Raw genomic sequence first — 21,555 nt, forward strand, 5'->3', positions numbered from 1 at the left:
CGAACTGGCATCCTTCCCTTGGCTTTAGAAACTGGTAGGTTCACTCAAACTCCTGAAGAGGACAGACTCTGTAGACTGTGTGAGTTAGGAGAGGTTGAAAATGAAACTCATTTTGTGTTATATTGCCCATGTTACGATGATTTTAGAAATGTATTATTTGGTGAATTGTTTGTTAAAAAGCCTGACGTGTTCTGGATTAGTGATGACGACAAGATGCAATGGTTGTTTAATTTTAATGTGTCTAAATTGGCTACTTTTGTTTGTAAAGCCTGGATGCGGCGGCAGACTTGTTTATTTAAATAAGTTCATGTATGTTGTGCCTACTGTCTGACAACTGGTTTTTTGTTGGTGGTATTGGTGTCTTACAAGCCCATTAGGGCTGGGCATACAGTAGTATGCAAGACACAATAATAAAAACTATTCATTCATTCATTCATTCATTCATTCATTCATTTATATTATATAACAAAAAAAAAAGACAAAAGCACATACATTTACTAAATTGTTTATTTAATGTTAAATGCTAATATTAATTGCTAGGCAATTTTATGCTAGAACTTTTTTTTATCTTAAGAGTACCCTTTATTGATGGTGTGTAACATCAGAAAATAATGTCCTGTCATTAACAGGAATTGGGCCCTATCATAAACCCTGTGCAATGCAGCGCCAGGTGCGACGCAAGTGTTTTCTGCTAGTTTCAGCCTAACGCAGTTACCAGTTTCACGTCCTGCGCCACGTAATTTAAATAGCAAATGCATTTGCGCCCATTTATTCGCCCATGGGCGACATGCTGGTCTGAAAATGAGGTGTGTTGGCGTGTTGTTATTTTGAGGCAACTGAAATAGACTGCGCCATTGACCAACAAAAACCTGGTCTAAAGTCAATGGCGCAATATTTGTTTTTGTTATTTAAAGGGTGAATTAGTAATATGCGCCTATAGGCGGGTCCACAACGCAACTGGCTTTTAAAGGGAATGGGAGATGCGACTCTGCTTGGTTTATTTCACGTTACGCCCAAAACAAACCCATTACTCATTAAGAGAATAGGGACAACCCCTTTAGACCATGCGCCGAACGCACCGACCATTTTTCCCGTCGTTAAACTAGCAAAAGTGGATTCTGACACCCCTAAGTGCACTTGCGCCCTGCGCTTTAGACCATGCACTTAGATCGTTAAAATAAGGGCCCAATGTGTTTATGTTTAGCATTAATGAGTGACTCCAATGTCAATTGGACACAATTTACTCAAACTGCACATGTACTCCAAGAATGCAGGTTTGTGTGTTTGAAGAGGGGAGTTACCTGTCATCACAGTAAGTAAACTTCATGTCCATGCTGTGGCGGCTCAGAAACGCCTTGCTGTCTAGCGGTGTGTCGATGTTTGATGGATGGGCAATGGGCTCGCACATCATGACCACACAGGTGAGCGGCGGCTCTTTAAAACCACAGAGCACTCGTGTGGGACAGCTGTTACACACCTTCAGGTGCCCTGTGCAGTGCAGGACCTGCAAGAACAACCATTATCTTTATGTCTTACAAAAAGCCTGACTCCAGGCCAGCGCTTGTCCTAAAAGAGAAGTTATTCACCTTCCAGCCGGCTGACTTGAGGTTGACTGTACGCCCACGATTCGTGACTGTGCATTTCATTCTCATGAAGAAATCCCTCTCAGTGTTCAGCTCCTTGCCTTTCTTTCCCATGCCTGCAGATTAACACACACAGACGTTTACTTAGCTTTCTAAATGGGGACATTCCACAGACGTAATGGGTTTTATATTGTACAAACTGTATATTCTATCCCCTTATAGTAACCCTACCCATCACATAAAACTTTCTGCATTTTTAAAAAACCTTTAATTACTTCATTTGTAAACCAGTTTTACAAATGGGGAGGTTTTTGGTCACAAATTTGTTCCGAAAATCACACACACACACACACAGACCCACACTTAGGTTAGAAATGGGCTTAAAATACCAGGGAAACATTCCTAGCATTCTTCTTGTGTGCATACAGAAGCTTAAACTCAGCAGAAATATTTAGTTTTTCGGGTTCTCAAATTCCAAAACACTTTCGGCTTTTGATATTATCGCTTTTATACAAATAAATTTGTAAGCTAAATCCAAACATAGTTAATAATGTTTAATTTATATAGCGTCTTTCCTGAGCTCAAGGGCGCTTCACCATAAATCATACAGTCCTACAAACAATCATATGGACAATCGCCTAGCACATATGGATTAAGTGGTTAAATCCAAGTCTTGTGAAGAGAGATACAATCAGTTTGTATGATGAACAGATTTCATTTAGACTTTTATTTACGACGACTTTATTACCTTTTGGATTACAAAGCTTGGATTAAACCGATTGACATTATAGGATCTTTTAATGGAAGGACAGAAACCTCTCAGGTTTCATTAAAGGGGTCATCAGATGCAAAATTCACTTTTATATGGTGTTTGCATATAAATGTGTCTTTGCAGTGTGTGGACACAATGAAAAAAATCCATTCACTCCTTTTTTTTTAAAATCCTCACAATGTCTAAACACTCAATAAATCAAGCCGTTTGGATTTTCTGAGCAATATGATGTCATATTGCTCATGCTCCACCCACAACCGCTGACAGACTGTCCCGTATTAGCATATTTCCCCCTCAGCCATCTGTATACTGTCTGCCAAGGCAGCACTTTGTGTCTTGTGTCGACAGGAGGTAAAAAGGGGGTTATTTTACACAACCGTTGAGAAATTTTAACCAAAGTATGTTACAAACTTTACATGAAGACCCTAAAGACTCATACCAACTTGTGGAAAATGGGCATCCGATGACACCTTTAAAATATCTTAAATTGTGTTTCGTAGATTACCCAAAGTCTTATGGGTTTGGAACTGATGGAAATAACAGAATTAAAAAAAATAGATAAACTAACCCCAAGAAACACTGTGTTCCACAGAAGAGAGAAAGTCATACAGGTTTGGAATGACATAAGGGGGAGTAAATGATGACTGATTTTCAGTTTTGGGTGAACCATCCCTTTACATATCTATAAAAAATATCTATTATCCATTGAAATCTCTAGATATTTCAAAGCCCATGAGTTCAGCCTTAACGACAAAGTCAGAGACACCATGAGGTCAGAGTTCCACCGCTGGTCAATCATTCATCAACAGCTGCTGATAAAGAGGGTCTTGGTTTAACCACACGCGACCACATGACATTCTCAACAGCTCGACCAACAACTCAAACGAGAAGGAGCGACGTGCTGCAAAGTTTCATCATAGTGAAGGTGGCAAACACCTGAAAAAGCACAATGAAACTTGACCTTAACAGAGGAGAGATGTTGAAAGTAGCATGCAGAGAGGGGTATGAAAGTGTGGAGGTCAAATAAAGGATACACAGAATAAAAGGGGAAGGGGTTGTGGGTCTGTTTTTTGAAGGCATGATTGTTTTTTCTTCACATAGCTAATCCTCTCCTATGAAGCTATGTGTTTTCTTTACATTAGGCCTTTACATACTTGTTTTTGTATTTCTGAAAGTCTGTTTATAGAAGCGATAAGAAAGTTTCTTGAGAGGCACATATGTTCAACTCGCTCCAGCTCCTCTTCCTCTAAGATGATTTGAACTAAAGTGGTTTTACACGTAAAGGAGAAAAGCCCATAAGAAAGCATGTGAAGTAGATGTTACACACAGAGGTCATGCTAAACTATGCTCTGAAATGTTGGAAGTTTTCACACTAGAGCTTTTGGTTGGTAATTTAGAGTTTGGTCTGTTTGGTTGGTGTGAATGCGGTTTTCCAGCACCAGCGAACTGCACCAAAGTCCATTCAAAACGAATAAATGTATCAATAAACTTACTTTGGTGAAATGTGAAATAAAATGTGAAATGGACTCAACAGCAGGGGTACTAAAGCTAAAACTAAAACTTAAAAAAAAAAGTTAAATAAAATCAATGTTAACTGGGAAAAATATACATATATACACACACAAAATTACTAAAACTGAAATAAAAAAAAATGAACAAAAACTGTAGACACTAAAAAACTAAAACAAAACTATAAAAAATTCACCTAAATGAAAAATATACAAAAAATTAAAACTAATTCAAACTATTAATAAAAACTATAATAGTATCTTAAAGGAAAATGACACTGCTCAACCGAACATGGTCTTCTCACTGAGTGAAAAGACAAACTGAAAATTCTAAAAACTTGCGATTTACACACAGTCAATGTACATTTCTGCCATCTCCGTCTCTCTCAAAAGTTCTACTCATCTGCATGTGTTCATTGAAGAACTATTTTGGCTAAACGGATCATGTTTCTAGTTCCGAGTAACACATTTTACCATGCAGATTTTTCCATGAAAACATCACAGAAATGTAACAGATTTTTTGTCAGGGCCTGTATATGGGCGGACTTCTCCATATCACTCCACTTATCTTCTTCTATTTGACTGGCTGATATTGCGCAGTTGCTCTTGGAGTCAATTGTTATATTTGTGATAACGCAATGAAACGTGCCAAATAGTGCAGACATAATTTTTGGTCAGGCTGTCATACAAAGAAATGATAAACGCATGCAAAAACAAGACAGAACCAACGAAATATTAATAACTCATTATGTTGTTGTCAATGTTTTTGCATAGTAAAAGAAAACCTGGAGCTGTAGTTTGCCTTTTTTGCCAAATAATTTTGTAATAATAATACCTTAACCAAGTTAAGTGTTTTGATCTTCACTCATGTTAGAATATTTAAAAAATATAGAATATTTTCCTCATATTTGAATGGTTTAATCAAACTTTGGAACAAACAGGGTCATGAAAAACATACTGTACATACAGCAGGATTTGAAACTAGTGAGGCTGAATAAAGAAAAGTGACATACCGGCTTTGAGGCTGAGGTTCTCGCGGATCTCTTCATGGTCACAGGGGTGAGTGAAATCAAAGATGCTGTGCCCTGTTAGTTCCACCTACAGAGAAAGACATGCTGATGATGGGTAAATCTCATGAAAGCTCTCATTATATAACACCACTGTTATATAAGTCTGGGGTCGCATTTTTTGTTTGAGAGAAATTAATACTTTTATTCAGCATAAAGGGCATATTAAAGTGATCAAAAGTGGCACTAAAGACTTTTATATTGCTTTTAGAAATGTACAAATTACAAAAAATTACAGAAAGAAATTACAGCAGTGTATACAACATGAATTATATTTTGCATAAAGAAAATTAAGCCTACTTCAGACTCAGTGATTCATTATTTAGATTATTTTAATGACCTTTTGCCTCAAAATATCTTAACACTTCTTGTAATTACCATTATTTTCAAGGTTGATTCTAATTTAGTTTGTTTTTACTATAGTACAGTAAATGTTTTATATTATAACAGTAAAATATACTGTAATACAATAACATATTTAAGAATAAATTAAAAACTCTAAAACAAATACGGACATAATGTACACTATTTTTACATAATATACCACTTTGTATTTTACAGTACTGAGAATTGCTAGTTTTACATATGTATTTATATTTTGTGGTGAAATATGACCTGTACATGTTCTTGACAAGTTTTGTAAGATTCACAAACATTATGGATCTTTGATCTTTTTTTATAATGGTCATTTATCTGATAACAAATAGATAACAGGCCACAGTTCTACAAAACAGCAGCCATGTGTAAGGAAGCAATTGGCAGCCAGAAGATAAATCCCAGAGCTTCTGTAAAGGTCCGAAAAAGTGACACATCCTTCCTCCAATACAGTGCTGGAAGGAAACGGGCTTGTGCTGTGGTTAATAATGGCATCTCGTCTGCCTAAGATTAATTGAACCCAGTGGAAATGAATGCTCAACAGACAAACAGCTAATAATAACGTGATTAAACGTGATTATGCATTGCTGGGCCTCTGATACTCACCTGTGTGAGACCCATGAATTTGTTGATGTTCTCTGATAAGAAGATCATGTCTCCGTCTGATGTTACCACAGTAATGAAGCCGCCCAGTGACTTCAGATACCAACTGTCCATCAGTCTGTCTACATCTGTCGTCTCTGTGGCAGGAACGCAGCCTGCAACACGGCACAAACACAAGTGTTTCAGAATGCATGTGCGTATGTGAGTGTGTGCACAATCGCTAGTCTTGCTCTGGCTCTTAAATCCCTGGCTGACCGACGTCCAAAATAAACAACAGCAACTTCATCCTGCTACTCTGAACCCACCCAACAACACTGACCTCCCTTCTGTCACTGCCCTCAGCTCCACACACACACACACACACACACACACACACACACACACACACACACACACACACACACACACACACACACACACACACACACACACACACACACACACACACACACACACACACACACACACACACACACACACACACACACACACACACACACACACACACACACACACACACACACACACACACACACACACACACACACACACACACACACACACACACACACACGGTTCACTATCTTTGTAAGGACTCTCCATAGACGTAATGGTTTTTATACTGTTCAAACTGTATATTATATCCCCTTACACTAACCCGACCCCTAAACCTACCCATCACACAAAACTTTCTGCATTTTTTTCGAAAAAACTCTTCTCTCTCTTCTCTTATTCTGTATGATTTATAAGCTTTTGTACCCATGGGGACCCCACAATGTACTATAAACCTGTAGTGTACACTCACACACACACTACAAATACCCACATATATGGACACACAGACACCCACATGCCCTGCTGTATGATGGCACCAAATCTGTTCATTTCAATTTAAAGAGAAAAACTCCAGCTGTTACCCTGTATGTGGAAAACCCACATCTGTGAGAAACATATGAGAAGGGGTTATGCAATCAAAGACAATATTTGTGGTTATGCTTATCCGGAGATCACACACACTTTTGGAAAAACACAAACTTTGCAGTATAATGTATATTTGCATTGCCCTGTATTAGTACATACTCTCTAAGCGTATTCAATTTCTGATGTAAAAAATAAATAAATAATAATAATAATAATAATAATAATAATAATAATAATAATAATAATAATAATAATAATAATAATAATAATAATAATAATAAGGCGAGGTCCAAAAGACTGAGACCACATTGAAAACATTATTTAAAAAAAAAATTGAACTCTTTTTTTTTGTGTGATGTCAAATAAAGAACCACATTGCATTAACTAGTAGACCCCACTGTATATATATAATTAAATTACAATATATGATTGCTTAATAAAAAAATAAAAAAAAATAAAAAAATAATAATTGTAAATAGTAATAGTGATAGTCAAAGTGATAATTTGGAAAAACCTAAATTCCTGACCGGTTGGTAATACCGCCACTAAAATGTGGACGGGGTGCCAGACTTTGGTTTGCCAGTACTGCAGTAGATCTGGCAGAGCTTCAGGCGGGAGGTGGAGTGGACAAGGACACGGAGAACAGAGCGGCTCCACACTGGGGGGTCGGAAGCCTGAGATTGCTCCAGTGTGCTTCCTCCAGATAAGAAACTTTCTCAAGGCCCATTGAGAGCCCAGGGCTGGATTTGAGCCGAGCCTAGAGAACGTGGCCCCGGGAGAATTAGAGTTACGTCTTTGAAGGGGTTCTTGCCTTGAGGCTTTCATTCTGAGATGAAACAAAACTGCACCCAAAATTGGGGTTGCAGAAATTGATCATCTGGAAGAGAAGTCAACTAATCTGAATGCATTGGTTGCTGAAACACATGCATCTACAAGGGCAAATGATGATCTGAGCTGTAGAAATATTGACTATTGATATCTCAAGATCACGCAGAACATCTGGGAACTCTTTAGTCCACCAAGATTACAAGATGTTTTGCTTTACATAATATGGAGCGAAAAGGTATAAAAACAAAACAAAACGACACAACACAAAGCCCAACATCAAAAGACACAAAAACAAAAACCTCAACAAAACTACAAACGATACAAAAACAAAACATCAAATGACACAAAACCTAAACAAAACAACAAAAACAAACGACACAAAAACAAAACAAACGACACGACACAAAAACAAAACAAACGACACAAAAAACACCAAACGACACAAACAAAACAAAAACGACACAAAAAAACAAAACAAGACAAAAAAAAACACCAAACGACACAAAAACAAAAGCGACAAAACAACAAACACAAAAATAAAACAAACGACACAAAAACAAAAACGACACAAAAACAAAACACCAAAGACACAAAAACAAAAAAGACACAAAAAAAACCACCAAACGACACAAACAAAAACGACAAAACAACAAACACAAAAATAAAACAAACGACACAAAAATAAAACACCAAACGACACAAAAACATGACACAAAAAAACAAAACCTTGTAGAAATTTGTTTTGACACAAATCTACAGACCTTTGAATTTTGAACAGAATTAACTAGAAGAAATGGCATCTTAAAGCCTCTTACTGATAAATGCAACAACAATCACCCCTACATAGTTTTCAGCCTAAAACGACATCAAATCCAAAATGATATGAAATGATCATGTTTTGTTGTAACACTATGCCAATTTGAGACTGTAAAGAATCATAACCACGATAGTAGAGAGATGGTGAGTCATTGATTTCAATGAGATTATATCTCGTCAACCATTATTTCAGAACACATTTTTAGAGCCGCCCATGGGCGAAAAGAGCGAATATAGATAATATCAAGTGAATGACTGAATCAGTTCTAAGCATCAGTACAGTGGGAGTGTGGATCTTATGTAAAAAAAGGTGTTTCCCATGCACCCTCAGCACGGGTAGGGTGATGGCGAGAGGAGGAGGGGATGGATGGATGTGCGGCGCCAGGGTTGGCCTGTGTTTTGGCTGGCCTGCGACGGAGAGCGTCAGCCTTAAAGAAAGCACCAATCAGGCTTCCAGTACAGAGCTTGCAGACCTGCTGATAACACTATCTGATGTACCATCTCTTACTGAAAGGGCTGCTTTTCAATGTCTTCTTCCCCTCCCTCCCCTACTTCTCTCTTTCCATTTCTGCATGCAGCATGAACCTGAACATTTGACTGTCAAGTCACATCAAGTCCAACAGTACAAACTGAAAGAAACGAGCCAATTCTGCATTCTAACTGCGTATTAATTGTGATCCCTGTCCTTTTAGTGTCTGTTGCAAACAGAACGGAATGTCGAATGCAGGAGCTCCTTTGTCCAGCTTCCGGAGATTCTAATTTTATAAATCAAGACACACAAACAATACGAACACACTCACATCCTCTCGCCATACCTGCTTTAGACAAAGAAACTTTCAAAAGACCTGGGGCCTGATGTATAAATGTTGCGAACGCACAAAAAAAGGCATTGAAATGTGCGTACGCAATTTTCCATACACAAATCATGATTTATAAAAAAATAAACTTAGTGTAAATATGTGCGCACTGTCCGCGCACTCTAGACCCTTTATAAAGGGAATTTTGCACAGGTTCGGTCATACACATGGTTTTATAAAACGTAGTTCAGCCAAAAATGTATATCCGGTCATCATTTTCTCACCCTCATAAGTTTATTTCCTTCTGAGTGACTCAAAATGAGAATATTTTGCAAAATGAGATATTTTGAAAACTCATGAAATTTGAATGCTATGGTGGACTGAAATATTTTCAGAAAATAAATTCAGAATTAAATTTCAGTCTGTTTCTTACACAAAGCTTTCAGAAGACTTGGCAAACATAGTGCACAACTTGTATGGATTTTTATGATACTGTTATAGTTCTTTTATACCCTTTTTAGGAATCTGGCAGGCTGAATTAGAATCCAGGACAAAAGGAGCATTGTCAAAATAATGCTGAACTTCTCATTTTGCGTTTCATGGAAGAAAGAAGGAAAGAAACCCATACTTGTTGGAAACGACATGAGGGAAGTAAATGATAACAGAATTTAAACTTTTGGGTGAACTATCACTTTAAAAATCACACACTCTTGAAGCTTACATACCCATTATTAATTATACTCTGTAGGTTTTCATTAAATTGTTTCATTCATGCAATCTTTGATTTATAAGATTAGCACCTACAGCTAAAGATAATTAACCCAGACAGAGTTACAGCAGGTCCAATATTCACTAACACAATTATATCCTTATATAAAGCACCTTCTCATTTGTATAATACAACAGTAACCGTAATGCAGTCTGACATTTCCTCATAAGTGAACCTAGATAAAAGATCAAACTAAAGGTTTAGCATTTGATTATCATCGGAGTGTGTATTTGCAAAGCGACTCCTACTTTGACGTGACATCTGTGATGGAGTCACCCATTTGATAACTGTTATTTATTTCAAATTGCAAATATAACTGTAGTAATATGCACCAGTCAGTAGCTGTATCCATCGGACGTCCTGATTTTGCTGAGTTAGACGCGTTCCTGGGTCATATTTTGTTGATCCTGGAAAAACATTCATGTCCCAAAATGTAATCCTAACCATATCCCACTCTACCCCTAAACCCCATAAGTCATCCCTAAAATCAGAGGGAAATTATGTAGAAGCACCTAACTCTGGTAGTAAGTCTAAACTTGACAAACTGTAAATGTATCCCTCAAATCTGATTGGTTGATTGGAATGTTGATCCAGGAACGTTGCACTTGGTAAAAATCAGGTTCTGCATTTCCATCCACCTATTTTTATGCGTATTTCAGGATATCACATTTAAAAAAAACACGCTTGATGGAAACGGCAAGATGCGAATCAATTCTAAAAATGCGCATAAAAATGCTCAAAGTGCTCAATTGAAAAAAAATAAAAATAATTCATCCGATAAGAGGACGTGCATAAACTACGATGGAAAGAATATGTGCAACAAAAACCTCACATGACTTTGCCTCAACAGTGGATGTAACTGGATGCAAAGAATCTCAAATGTTGGTTTGATCATTCTCTGTAATGCCTGAGCCAAAGTCTGTCATCAGAATGTTTTAATATAATGGCCTCCCAGAAGCGTTTGGGATCTCCCGAATCCCACAATTGCATTCTCAAATACCAGCATCTGAACGCAAGATAACATTGACAGCGTGTTTTGCGTTTCGTCTGCGCGCTCTGAGATGCAAGTCATTTATGATGTACTGTAGCAGCAACCTCCATTTTTATCACAGATCAGTTGTGCCAATTTCCCAGGGAGTGACGTTTTTGTTCTCTTGAACACATGGGATGGAAACACTGCTTTATTCGCAAATGTTTTATGCAAAATGTTAAATTTGCGACATTGAACGGAAACATAGGAATTATTAAAATTATTGCTGAAACAGTTAAAAAAGATGACTTAAACAAAATACTTAAACTTAACAAAATAAAGTGTATTAAAACTAAATTCAATAGTTTCTGTCAATGTCAAATCAATGTTGTGATGCCCAAAGGCAGCATATTATTATGATTACATATTATGATTAAATACTGTACAGTATGTTTATTCAGCCCAGTCACACGTGTGCATTTGATATGTACCTGAGGTGAGGAGTTTGCGTGTCCGCAGGAAGCTGATGGCCAGTCTCATGATGGATGCTTTATCCAGGTGTGAGCTGATGCTGTGTGGGAGGGGAAGCTGGTGGGCAACTTCGTAGAACACCTCCGTCTCCTTACTCCGCCTGCAGCGCGCCGCATCACGAGACTTCTCCTTACGCCGCTCTGAGCTGCACCTACAATATGAAACAACATGAAAATATGTGATAAAAATATTTCAACAGATTAAGAATAACTGAAGGTCAATCCCAAAGAAAATGTAAAATTTTTCACTCTTGTGTTTCTCCCTTAAAGGGATAGTTCACTCAAAACGACGAATACAATCGGAGTTATATTAACCAATGTCCTGGCTCTTCCAAGCTTTATAATGGCAGTGAATTGCTGTTTCTGTTTTGAAATCCATAAAAGTGCATCCATCCATCATCAAAGTGCTCCACACGGCTCTGGGGGGTTAATAAAGGCTGTCTGGAGCGAATTGATGCGTTTATGTAAGAAAAATATCCATATTTAACACGTTACAAAGTAAAGTTCTAGCTTCCGGCCAAACGGCCATACGCTGTCTACTTGCACCTAAAGTGCAACTTACACAACTTTTGACGTCGGAAGTACCGTAAATATCAGCAGTAACGTCGCATTACTCGCGTAAGTTGCGCTTTAGACTTTTGTGAAATCCGTATGTTTTTTGGCCGGAAGCTAGTTATTTTACTTTATAAAGTTTTATATTTGGATATTTTTCCAAAATAAGCCGTGTGGAGTTTGTTTATGATGGATAGATGAACTTTTATGGCCTTCAAAACAGAAACAGCCATTCACTACCATTATAAAGCTTGGAAGAGCCAGGACATTTTTTAATATAACTCTGATTGTATTCGTCTGAAAGAAGAAAGTCTCTATATTCTCTAAGTTGTTAAGTGCACACTGGACATAAACACAGAAATGCTCAACCCATTTAATTTATCTGTGTATCTACACGTTTTTCAAGAGAATAACACTCTCTTTGTGCCCTTGACAGTCTTTCTTATTCAACTCAAGTCACTCTTGCAGAAGCAGACATCAGTCCCAAAAACTGGGCCAGCGGAGAAAGAGCCAGTGTCCGGCAGGTGCGAATGAATCCACACGCACACACATTCTTGTACATCTATCTTTGAGAGGACATTCATTGACACAATGCAATCTCAAGCTCCATACCCTAACCCTACCCATCACAGCTAAGTGCCTAACCCGAACCCTAATTATAACCTGATTATAATTAATTAACCTAAAACAAAGTCTTGACCCTCAAGCAGGCATTTAAAGGGTTCTCAGAAAGTGAGGACCGGCCAAAATGTCCTCACTACTCTCTTTGTCCTCACTCTGATGGTCTAAAACCCAAACCAGTCCTCACAAAGATAGTTGTACAAGTACACAGATACACACACGCACTTTTTATTGGGACATTCCATAGACAATGATTTTTATACTGTACAAACTGTATTTTCTATCCCCTAACCCTACCCATAAACTACCCAACAAAGAAAACAGTTTGTTGGATTAGTAGTGAAAAAAACTTAGAATAAACAGGCTACAGCCCAAACATATGATAAACTGTGTAACAGGATAAATCAGTAATAATGACACCGCAAAAGGAACTCATAACTTTGTACCGCTTTATTTATTCTAGTCAGCCCAAACTGTCAGAAGCGGATGGGTCAATGCCAGATCTCAAGTGGGACATTCCTGGCTGGTTTAAGTGCTTATGGGAATGATCACTTATAGCTACATCCTGAATTTAATAAACAAAAATATTGTCCCAAATTAGAACACATCTGTCCCATGAAAAGAGATTATTTACAGGAACTAGAATTTGTTTCCCATTTATCTTGTTGAATGTTGACAACTCTCTGATTACAGATCAAATAATTAATCCATCCATCCATCTTGACAACCAAGACTGGTGGAGTTTATTTCTATGACATTGATAATCTATAACCATATTTATATTTATTTAAAAATCACAAGATAACTGAAAATAAGAAATCAGAAGGTGCGAGTCATTACTTTCCACAGCTATCGTGTTGCATTATAAAAGAAAAATATTATTATAGTTAAAAAAATTATTAATATAATAAATGAAACTGTAACCTTATTTAATGTTATATTGATCATTTTTAGAATTTTCAGCTAGAGAGACAAAAAAAAAGCTCAGTGTGACAAGCAAAAGTGTGCTAGTCATGCACTTGGAGTGCCTTGAGCTGTGGTTTGTGGGTCACTTCAGAGGGCGAGATACATCACCACCAGCACTGAGTGATATTTTAACTCACTGTAACTGTAGCATAACACAACCCTTATGTGCAAGACGCAAGATCACAGTTACACCAAAACCCACATGTTGTAAACAGATTTTCATTTCATTCATCTCTGAAGAACAACTAAAAAACAATATACTGTACACTCAATTATGTACAACTAGCTAATACTGGGTTGATCCCCCTTTTGCCTTAATTCCTCATGGCATAGATTCAACAAGGTACTGAAAACAATCCATATTGATGATAATATCATGCAGTTGCTGCAGATTTGTCATCTGCACATCCATGATGTGAATCTCCTGTTCCACCACACCCCAAAGCTGCTCTATCTATTGGATTGAGATCTGGAGACTGAAGAGGCCATTTGATTATAGTGAACTTATTGTCATGTTCAAGAAACCAGTTTGAGATGATTTGATCTTTGTGACATGGTGCATTATCCTGCTGGAAGGATCCATCAGAGGATGGGGACACTGTGGTCATGAAGGGATAGACATGGTCAGCAAAAATACTCAGGTAAGCGTTTAAACGATTCTCAATTGGTACTAAGAGGCCCAAAGTGTGCCAAGAAAATGTCCTCCACATCATTACACCACCAACAGCCTGAACCATTGATACAAGGCAGGATGGATCCATGCTTTTATGTTGTTTATGGCAAATTCTGACCCTAACATCTGAATGTTGCAGCAGAACTTGAGACAATCATTTCCAATCTTCTATTGTCCAGTTACAGGAGTGGCACCCGGTGTGTTCTTCTGCTACTGTTGCCCATCTGCTTCAAGGTTTGACGTGTTGTGTGAATACAACAGATGCTCTTCTGCAGACCTTGGATGTAACGAGTGGTTATTTGAGTTACTGTTGAGCTTGAACAGGTCTGGCCATTCTCCTCTGACCTCTGGATTCAACAAGGATAGTTCCTCTTTTTCTGATCATTCTCTGTAAACCATAGAGATGGTTGTGTGTGAAAATCCCAGATCAGCAGTTTCTGAAATACTCAGCCCGTCTGGCACCAACAACCATGCCACATTCACTAAAATCACCTTACTTTCTCATTCTGATGCTCAGTCTGAACTTCAGCAGATCGTCTTGACCATGTCTACATGCATATATCGTAGTTTAGTGAGAATGACTGATGTTTAACTGTGTCACACTGTGTCTGTCTCACAATTTTAAGAAGGACCAAGTAAAAACTCAATGTGACGCAGTCCAAATAAATCTATATTATAGCAGAAACAATACTCCTGCCAATTCTTCCTCTTTTTCTATTGAGAAGAAAATAAATTAGTACTGGGCTGGTTTCTATGGAGACTGTGTTAAGGATGTTGATGTCCACTTTTCCAGTCCTGCATCCAATAAGACTGCAGAAGACAAATGTGTAGATACTGTACAGTATGTTGCAAAGGCAAATAATTATTTCAATGACCAAAGACTTATTTTATAAAGTTCTTTTTAAACTACCATACAAGCTAAGATGATCCAAGTGGTCAAATTGTACAGTACATCTGCAATACAAAGATGCTGATAGCACAAGCGTGTCATACACATATACAAAAGTAAATAAATCAATTCAGTTTCTCCTCGCACTCTGAGCTGAGGTCGGTCTAAGCTCAAGTTCTCTTCTTTCGAAAGGTCTTGCATGCTTCACTCGCTCCTTCAGACTATAGAGCTCTAGTGAACCCTCTGAACCCTGTGTAGCAAACGCGGATGTCTACAGGCTGCAAGACCATATGACGACCAACAATGGAAAACAGGCAGTGACCCGAAGAACCGCTATCATTAAAGATTCTGTTCCACCAAATATTACATGCAAAGCATCACTGAAAACCTTCAAATCTCATTCTACAGCTGCTATAGTCTCTAGTATCATCCGTGGTTCTCAATAGGATGATTTGAAGAAGCAAAAGGTAACTTTTGCCACTGCAATTTGATTTGCTGATCATTTTATTCTGGAATGTCTTTCAGTAAATCAGCTTTTGATGTATCTGGCTGCCTTGACTGTAACTTAACCTGCTCAGTGTCGTGCTTTCAGTGCCAGCTTGTTAAGCAAGTACTAAGCTAAGATAAAGAAATTTCGCAAAAGAAACTGATACATTTCTAAATGCATAGGGAGGTGTTCTTTGCTGTCACTGTAATTTCCTGTCACCTCACAGAAGTAAATCGGACATTGCGGATCATGTTCAGACACATTAAGATGCACTGCACTTTTTTACAAGCACCTTGTCGCTATGTGGATTTACCTGTTATTAATTCAGGTTTTAAATTGAGAATATTTTGTTTAAAATCGATTGATGAAATGTTGGTACAGTAAGTCACCCTACTAAATCTGATAAATGTGTTACAGTATGACAGGCAACAGAGATAATGCTCTGACCAGTACTTCCCTCAAGCCATATTTCATTCATTCATATCATACATTTATTCACTGAATTTATATTCATAAGTGACACTCACTTAACCCTGTAAAGCCTGACATGTGAAGAATTTATATATTTATATATATATATATATATATATATATATATATATATATAAAATCACTTATATCAGGCTTTTATAGAGCTCATACTTGAGGAAATAAAAACCTCAGTTTTATTCAGAGGCCCAAACTGAGCAAACATATGCAATTTGGTGCAGTTGCTGATATTTATGGCCAAAAAGATGAAATTCTGATAGCTTGTAATGTAAATCTGTGAGATATTAATAACTGTATAGCAGACAAAAAAAAAAAAAAAAAAACATAAAATCAGTTGTCACTCTGAATCTCCCAATAATGTCTTAATATCATATAAATGTGTAGCTTCATGATCAAAGCTCTGTAGTTTTTACTGTGGAAGGCAAAACATATAATGCAATACAATACAATGATGAATTCCTAATCATATTTGATGCTCATTTTTAACAAGATTTTTCAAAAACATGTATGGATAATCAAGCAAGCATAAATTGCTTTAGTTCAGTAAGTGCTCATCTTAAATATGACAAACAATATAAAAAAAGTTATTCTTACATTTACGCTTCTAAAAGTCAGTAGAGATTTGATATTCAGAAACAATGAATTACAAATTATTCAAATTTTATGGTAAGCAAATAATATATAAAATTAAAAATAATAACAAATAAATTAAAATCATCCAAACATTTTATATGTTCTACTTTCCTGCAACACTACAAACCATGCAGTTTTGAAGTTTGTATTCATTGTATCGAGGGAAGACATCAATATGTGACAAGAACCTATTTTCTTGAAATGAGGTCCACAGCGAGACAAAACTTCCTCACATATGATTGCATTTCCGTTCTCTCATATTCAACTGGGCTCCAGTATTAAAAGGTTAGCAACACATTCTGCATATTTTTAAGTAGTTACAGGGTTTATTTTCTATTTGAGATCACTTTGTAACATCACTTGCACCTTTGTACTTAAGCAAACAGTAACACTGGTAAGTTTCCAAACCAACGAGAATGCAACAAAAATCAAACAAACAAACAAGTTCAGTGAAACTCAAAGCAGAGTATCAAACACTCATCCAAAGCACACTTTACCAAAAGTTTGTGCCGAGATTGACATGCTGTTGAACCATCCAGATCACACTGAGAATTCAAAGTATTTAACGCAAAAGCGATAGACATCACCCTGTCATGAGGATGTTATCTATTTCAGTTTGACAAATGAGCTACTGTATGAGGATCCTGAAGTCAAGCAACTGAAGCTGAAATATGAGCTGCCTTCAGATCCTGACAAAGCCACAAATAAATACATTAACAAACTTAACTGAGCTATTGACTTGGAAAACCCGTTTGAACTAGCCTATGTTTAGCAGGTTGGCCGAACAGGTGGACCGATGGCCTTGCACTCACAGATGTAGTTAATGATAAAACGCTCGCACGGCACGGGAGAAGCCATAAACACGAAACCTGACTAAGCAGTCTTGACCTATTCAGGCATGCAAACAATGACACGCTACCTTATGACTGAAAGAATGGCCATTTGCCTTGCATGAAATGCACTAAATTAAGCGCTGTCCCCCCCGCTATTCCTGCCCCGTAATGAGAGGCTCTTTCCTAGAACTCAGCTCTGACCTTTCACTGTCCCAAAACCTCCTCAAACGGCTTCTGTGTCGCACGAGGCATGGGGAACCTGGGAATTTCATAGCAAACTATTCATTATATCAAAATTGAAAGTGAAAGTCTTCAGGATTTTTGGAAGTAAGCTTTTTTTTATTTAATAAAGGTTCATGATTTTGAAATCTGAAATGCATGTACTTTTCAATATAACTTTTCACTTAAATTATTATGCATATAATGCAATTTGTAAAATAGTCCCTGTGGTTTTAGACTAATATTGTGAAATATTATTACTAAAAATAATTGTTTTCTATTTTAATATATTTTAAAATTAAATTTATTGCTGTGATGCCAAACATTTCTTATTATTGTCAATGTTGAAAATAGTTGTGATGTTTAATATTTGTGTGGAAAACATGACATTTTATTTTCAGGATTCTTTGATGAATAGAAAGTTCAAAACAACAGCATTTATTTGAAATACATTTTTTTTTTTTTTGCAACATTATAAATGTACTGTCATTTTTGAACAACTGAAGGCATCCTTGCTGAATAAAAACTTTAAAAAATGCTTTAAAGAATGATAAATAATCTTCCTGACACCAACTTTTGAACAGTAGTGTATACGCATAAATAAACTGTATTAAAACATTATATAATATACAAAATTATTATATTGCTGATTATTATATAAAAATATGATGCATAATTAAAATTATAAGGTTGAAAAATTATCTTCTTTGGAATGATAATTAAATTCTTGAAAAACCTAAGAATTTGTTGAAAAGATAGATAGATAATAAACCATAAGTGCCCCACCTTTGACCAAGATAAGCTGTAAAACCAGATTAAAGGAACAGCTTTTCAAAATAATCACCCTTGGCGCATGAAATCATCTCACCGAGTCTGCGGATGCGGGCGCCTGTGTTCGGCCTTTTCTCAAGGGATTCCTAGAGCATGAGGTAAACGGAGCAAAGGTGCAGTTTTAGGCTTGTACAATGAATCTTCATGGTCCACATGTGCGACCTGAAGCATGGCACAGATTAGCGTAACAGCGTATTCTCCCAACAATGTCTTATACAGCCTTCACCTGAGGCATATCTTAGTCAGCATCAGAATCAGCCAATGGAACATACTATTTTGAAACTCTAAAAGTTGCAAGATGCTAATGGTGCATGAAAGAAGCGAGACGTAACTTCAAATGACCCCTACAAAGCACATACCTGGCATATGTCTCAATGCTGCAACTGGCATTCAACAGAAATTATTGTTTTACAGTGCACTACATCATTATGCACCCGGGAAAGAGGAAAGAATAACAGGTCACAAGCACATTTAGTGTGCTAAAAAAAAAAAAAAAAAAAAATCGTCTACAAACCCTTTGTAATGCAGGCTACCTTTTAAATGCTTATTTTTAACCCACTACATTACAGATGAAAGTGCAAAAGACAAGATATGATGAAGAGAGATGGCGAACTGGATCAAGAAAAGCCCTAGACAGAATAAAAATTGCGTCACCCGCATAATTGCCTCAGCACATCATGTCTAGACCACATCTCTGATAAGAGGTTTTTTTTTTTACTTTTTACTTTAAAGATAAATATAAAACTCAAGATATGATCTGCTATTACTTAAAGGAATGGTTTACTTATAAAAGAAGATTATGTCATCATTTACTGTCATTCCAAACTATAACATCAATTCAAGTATATTCACATTTATTCATAACCAATCACGTCAATGTGTGATCATCAATGAGTGGATCTCTGAGCCGGTGTGAGTGAGTGGAGGCGGGGCTAACTTGCATATTCATAGAACCGCATATACTAAATGAGGCAAGGGTTGATGAGTTAAATTCAAGCTATTTTAAGGCATTAAGAAATGTTTAAGGAAAAAACTTTTAAATATAATTCTGGTGAGCAAAGATGAGTTTTAAGGGATAAAACGATTTACTACAGGGGGACTAAGTATTATTGTTATGTGCTTTTGTCGTTTTCATTAGTTTTGTGTTTGTTTTAAATTGCGCTTTTTATTTTTAGTTTACTCATTTTAGTACTTTAACTCAAACTTATTTCAGGCTCAACGACAGAGCAAAGGAGTCTCTCTCAGGTCACATTCACACTTATGCAAATTCAAATCTGCCAGTGATGACATTGTGACATCAAACACCATCAGTGATCTGGACCCTGTCAATTTTCAATGGATGGAAACTAGCAGTTTGGATTTCAAAATCTCTCCTTTTATAGTCAAACAGCTTTGAAATGAAACGAGATTGAGTACATTTTTGGATTATGCATTTCATTTTGCTGTCTATTCCAATTCAGTTCACATCAATGAGGAAAATAAGCCCAGTATGTGTTGTAAACACATTACCGGTATCATGTAAACTCTGTGTCTGGCCACATTTAAATTCTCTTCAAGTCCAGGGCAGACTCTCTTTGTTAATGTATAACGCAGCAGCAGAGAGGTGAGGTGAAGTCTGAGAGGAGGAGCAGGTTAAGATTTCCCATGCCTGACCACTCATTCTAATGAGAAACACCAAAGCCATCGCTTGCTTACAGTCTGTTTTCCGTTCATTTTGGCATCTTGCTAAACACAAACAGAGAACAATGACGACTAGGCTAATCTCTGATCCTTTGGAACAGAACGTTCCCGGCGATGGTTGTTTGGACTGGTTTGAGAACTTTCTGTTCCAAAGGATCAGAGATACAAGGATACAACCCTCTCGACCAGGAGAGGAAAGATCACAGAAATGGATGGGGTTTACATTACATCATGCTGATGGCAAAACTGGAGAGCGGACATGCTGTAGCACACTTAAGAATACTGGCACACACCACACAGTTGTTCAAGCACATGCAGGATTCTTCAAGAGGACCGCTCCATTCAGTGTCCATTATTTCTATAGCACTTTACACAATACAAATCATTTCAACGCAGCTTTACAGAAAAGGCCAGATTCAAAGATCCAGCATAATCAGGCTCATCTGAGCATCATCAGAAGGATTCAAAATGACCCGTATATATACACATTTTCAATATTCAGATATCAGCTCTACCAATATATGACATCATTTGGTGGACTTCTTAAGAACATCACCCAACGGGTATCATTTTAAGCTTAATTATGCACATCTGAAAACAAAGATGAAAATATTTAGATGGATATAAATAAATAACTGATAATATTAAATGCACGTATTATGTTGTAATGGTTGCAGACTAATGATTAGGCTACTTACTACTGTGTTGAAAGGAGAAATAAAAAATATAGAAATTTGAAGAAATACTTTAATTAATAATAATAAAGCAAAATAACATTATCGACAACAATAATAAACAAATGTAATATGCATCTTTATCAAAATATGAACATATAGACAAAAATAGATGCATAAAATATATAAAGTATATTTCCAAAATCTAAAATGTAATTTTATTAATCAGGAATTGATTGAATTTTGAAAAGTGGTCTTGATTTATATTAAGTTTATGCCATGAACACATATTTGCTTTGTGCGCGTATGTGCGTGCGTGCGTTTTCATTTCCAAGTTTGATTAATTTACATTTTGGCAAACAATTGTCTATCAGAAATTGCTAGTAAATTACAAAGAATGGGCAAGTAACGTAATTAAAGAAGAAAAACTGAAATAGTATTTTCTTGTAAAATGTACTCCAATAATCTT

General features: G+C 36.8%; 1 protein-coding gene across 1 annotated transcript in view; it reads right to left on the reverse strand.

Moving 5' to 3' along the window:
* epas1b (endothelial PAS domain protein 1b) overlaps positions 1–21,555 on the reverse strand; it is a 49,057-nt gene that overhangs the window by 19,936 nt on the left and 7,566 nt on the right. The window contains exons 2-6 of the mRNA XM_084092256.1: positions 11,501–11,691; positions 5,912–6,063; positions 4,877–4,961; positions 1,587–1,699; positions 1,302–1,504 (exon numbers count right to left, since the gene is read on the reverse strand). Coding sequence (XP_083948382.1) covers positions 1,302–1,504; positions 1,587–1,699; positions 4,877–4,961; positions 5,912–6,063; positions 11,501–11,691 — 744 coding nt within the window. The remainder of the gene's footprint in view (positions 1–1,301; positions 1,505–1,586; positions 1,700–4,876; positions 4,962–5,911; positions 6,064–11,500; positions 11,692–21,555) is intronic.

The sequence above is a fragment of the Abramis brama genome (assembly GCF_963993115.1).
Source record: "Abramis brama genome assembly, chromosome: 19".
NCBI classification, from domain to species: domain Eukaryota; kingdom Metazoa; phylum Chordata; class Actinopteri; order Cypriniformes; family Leuciscidae; genus Abramis; species Abramis brama.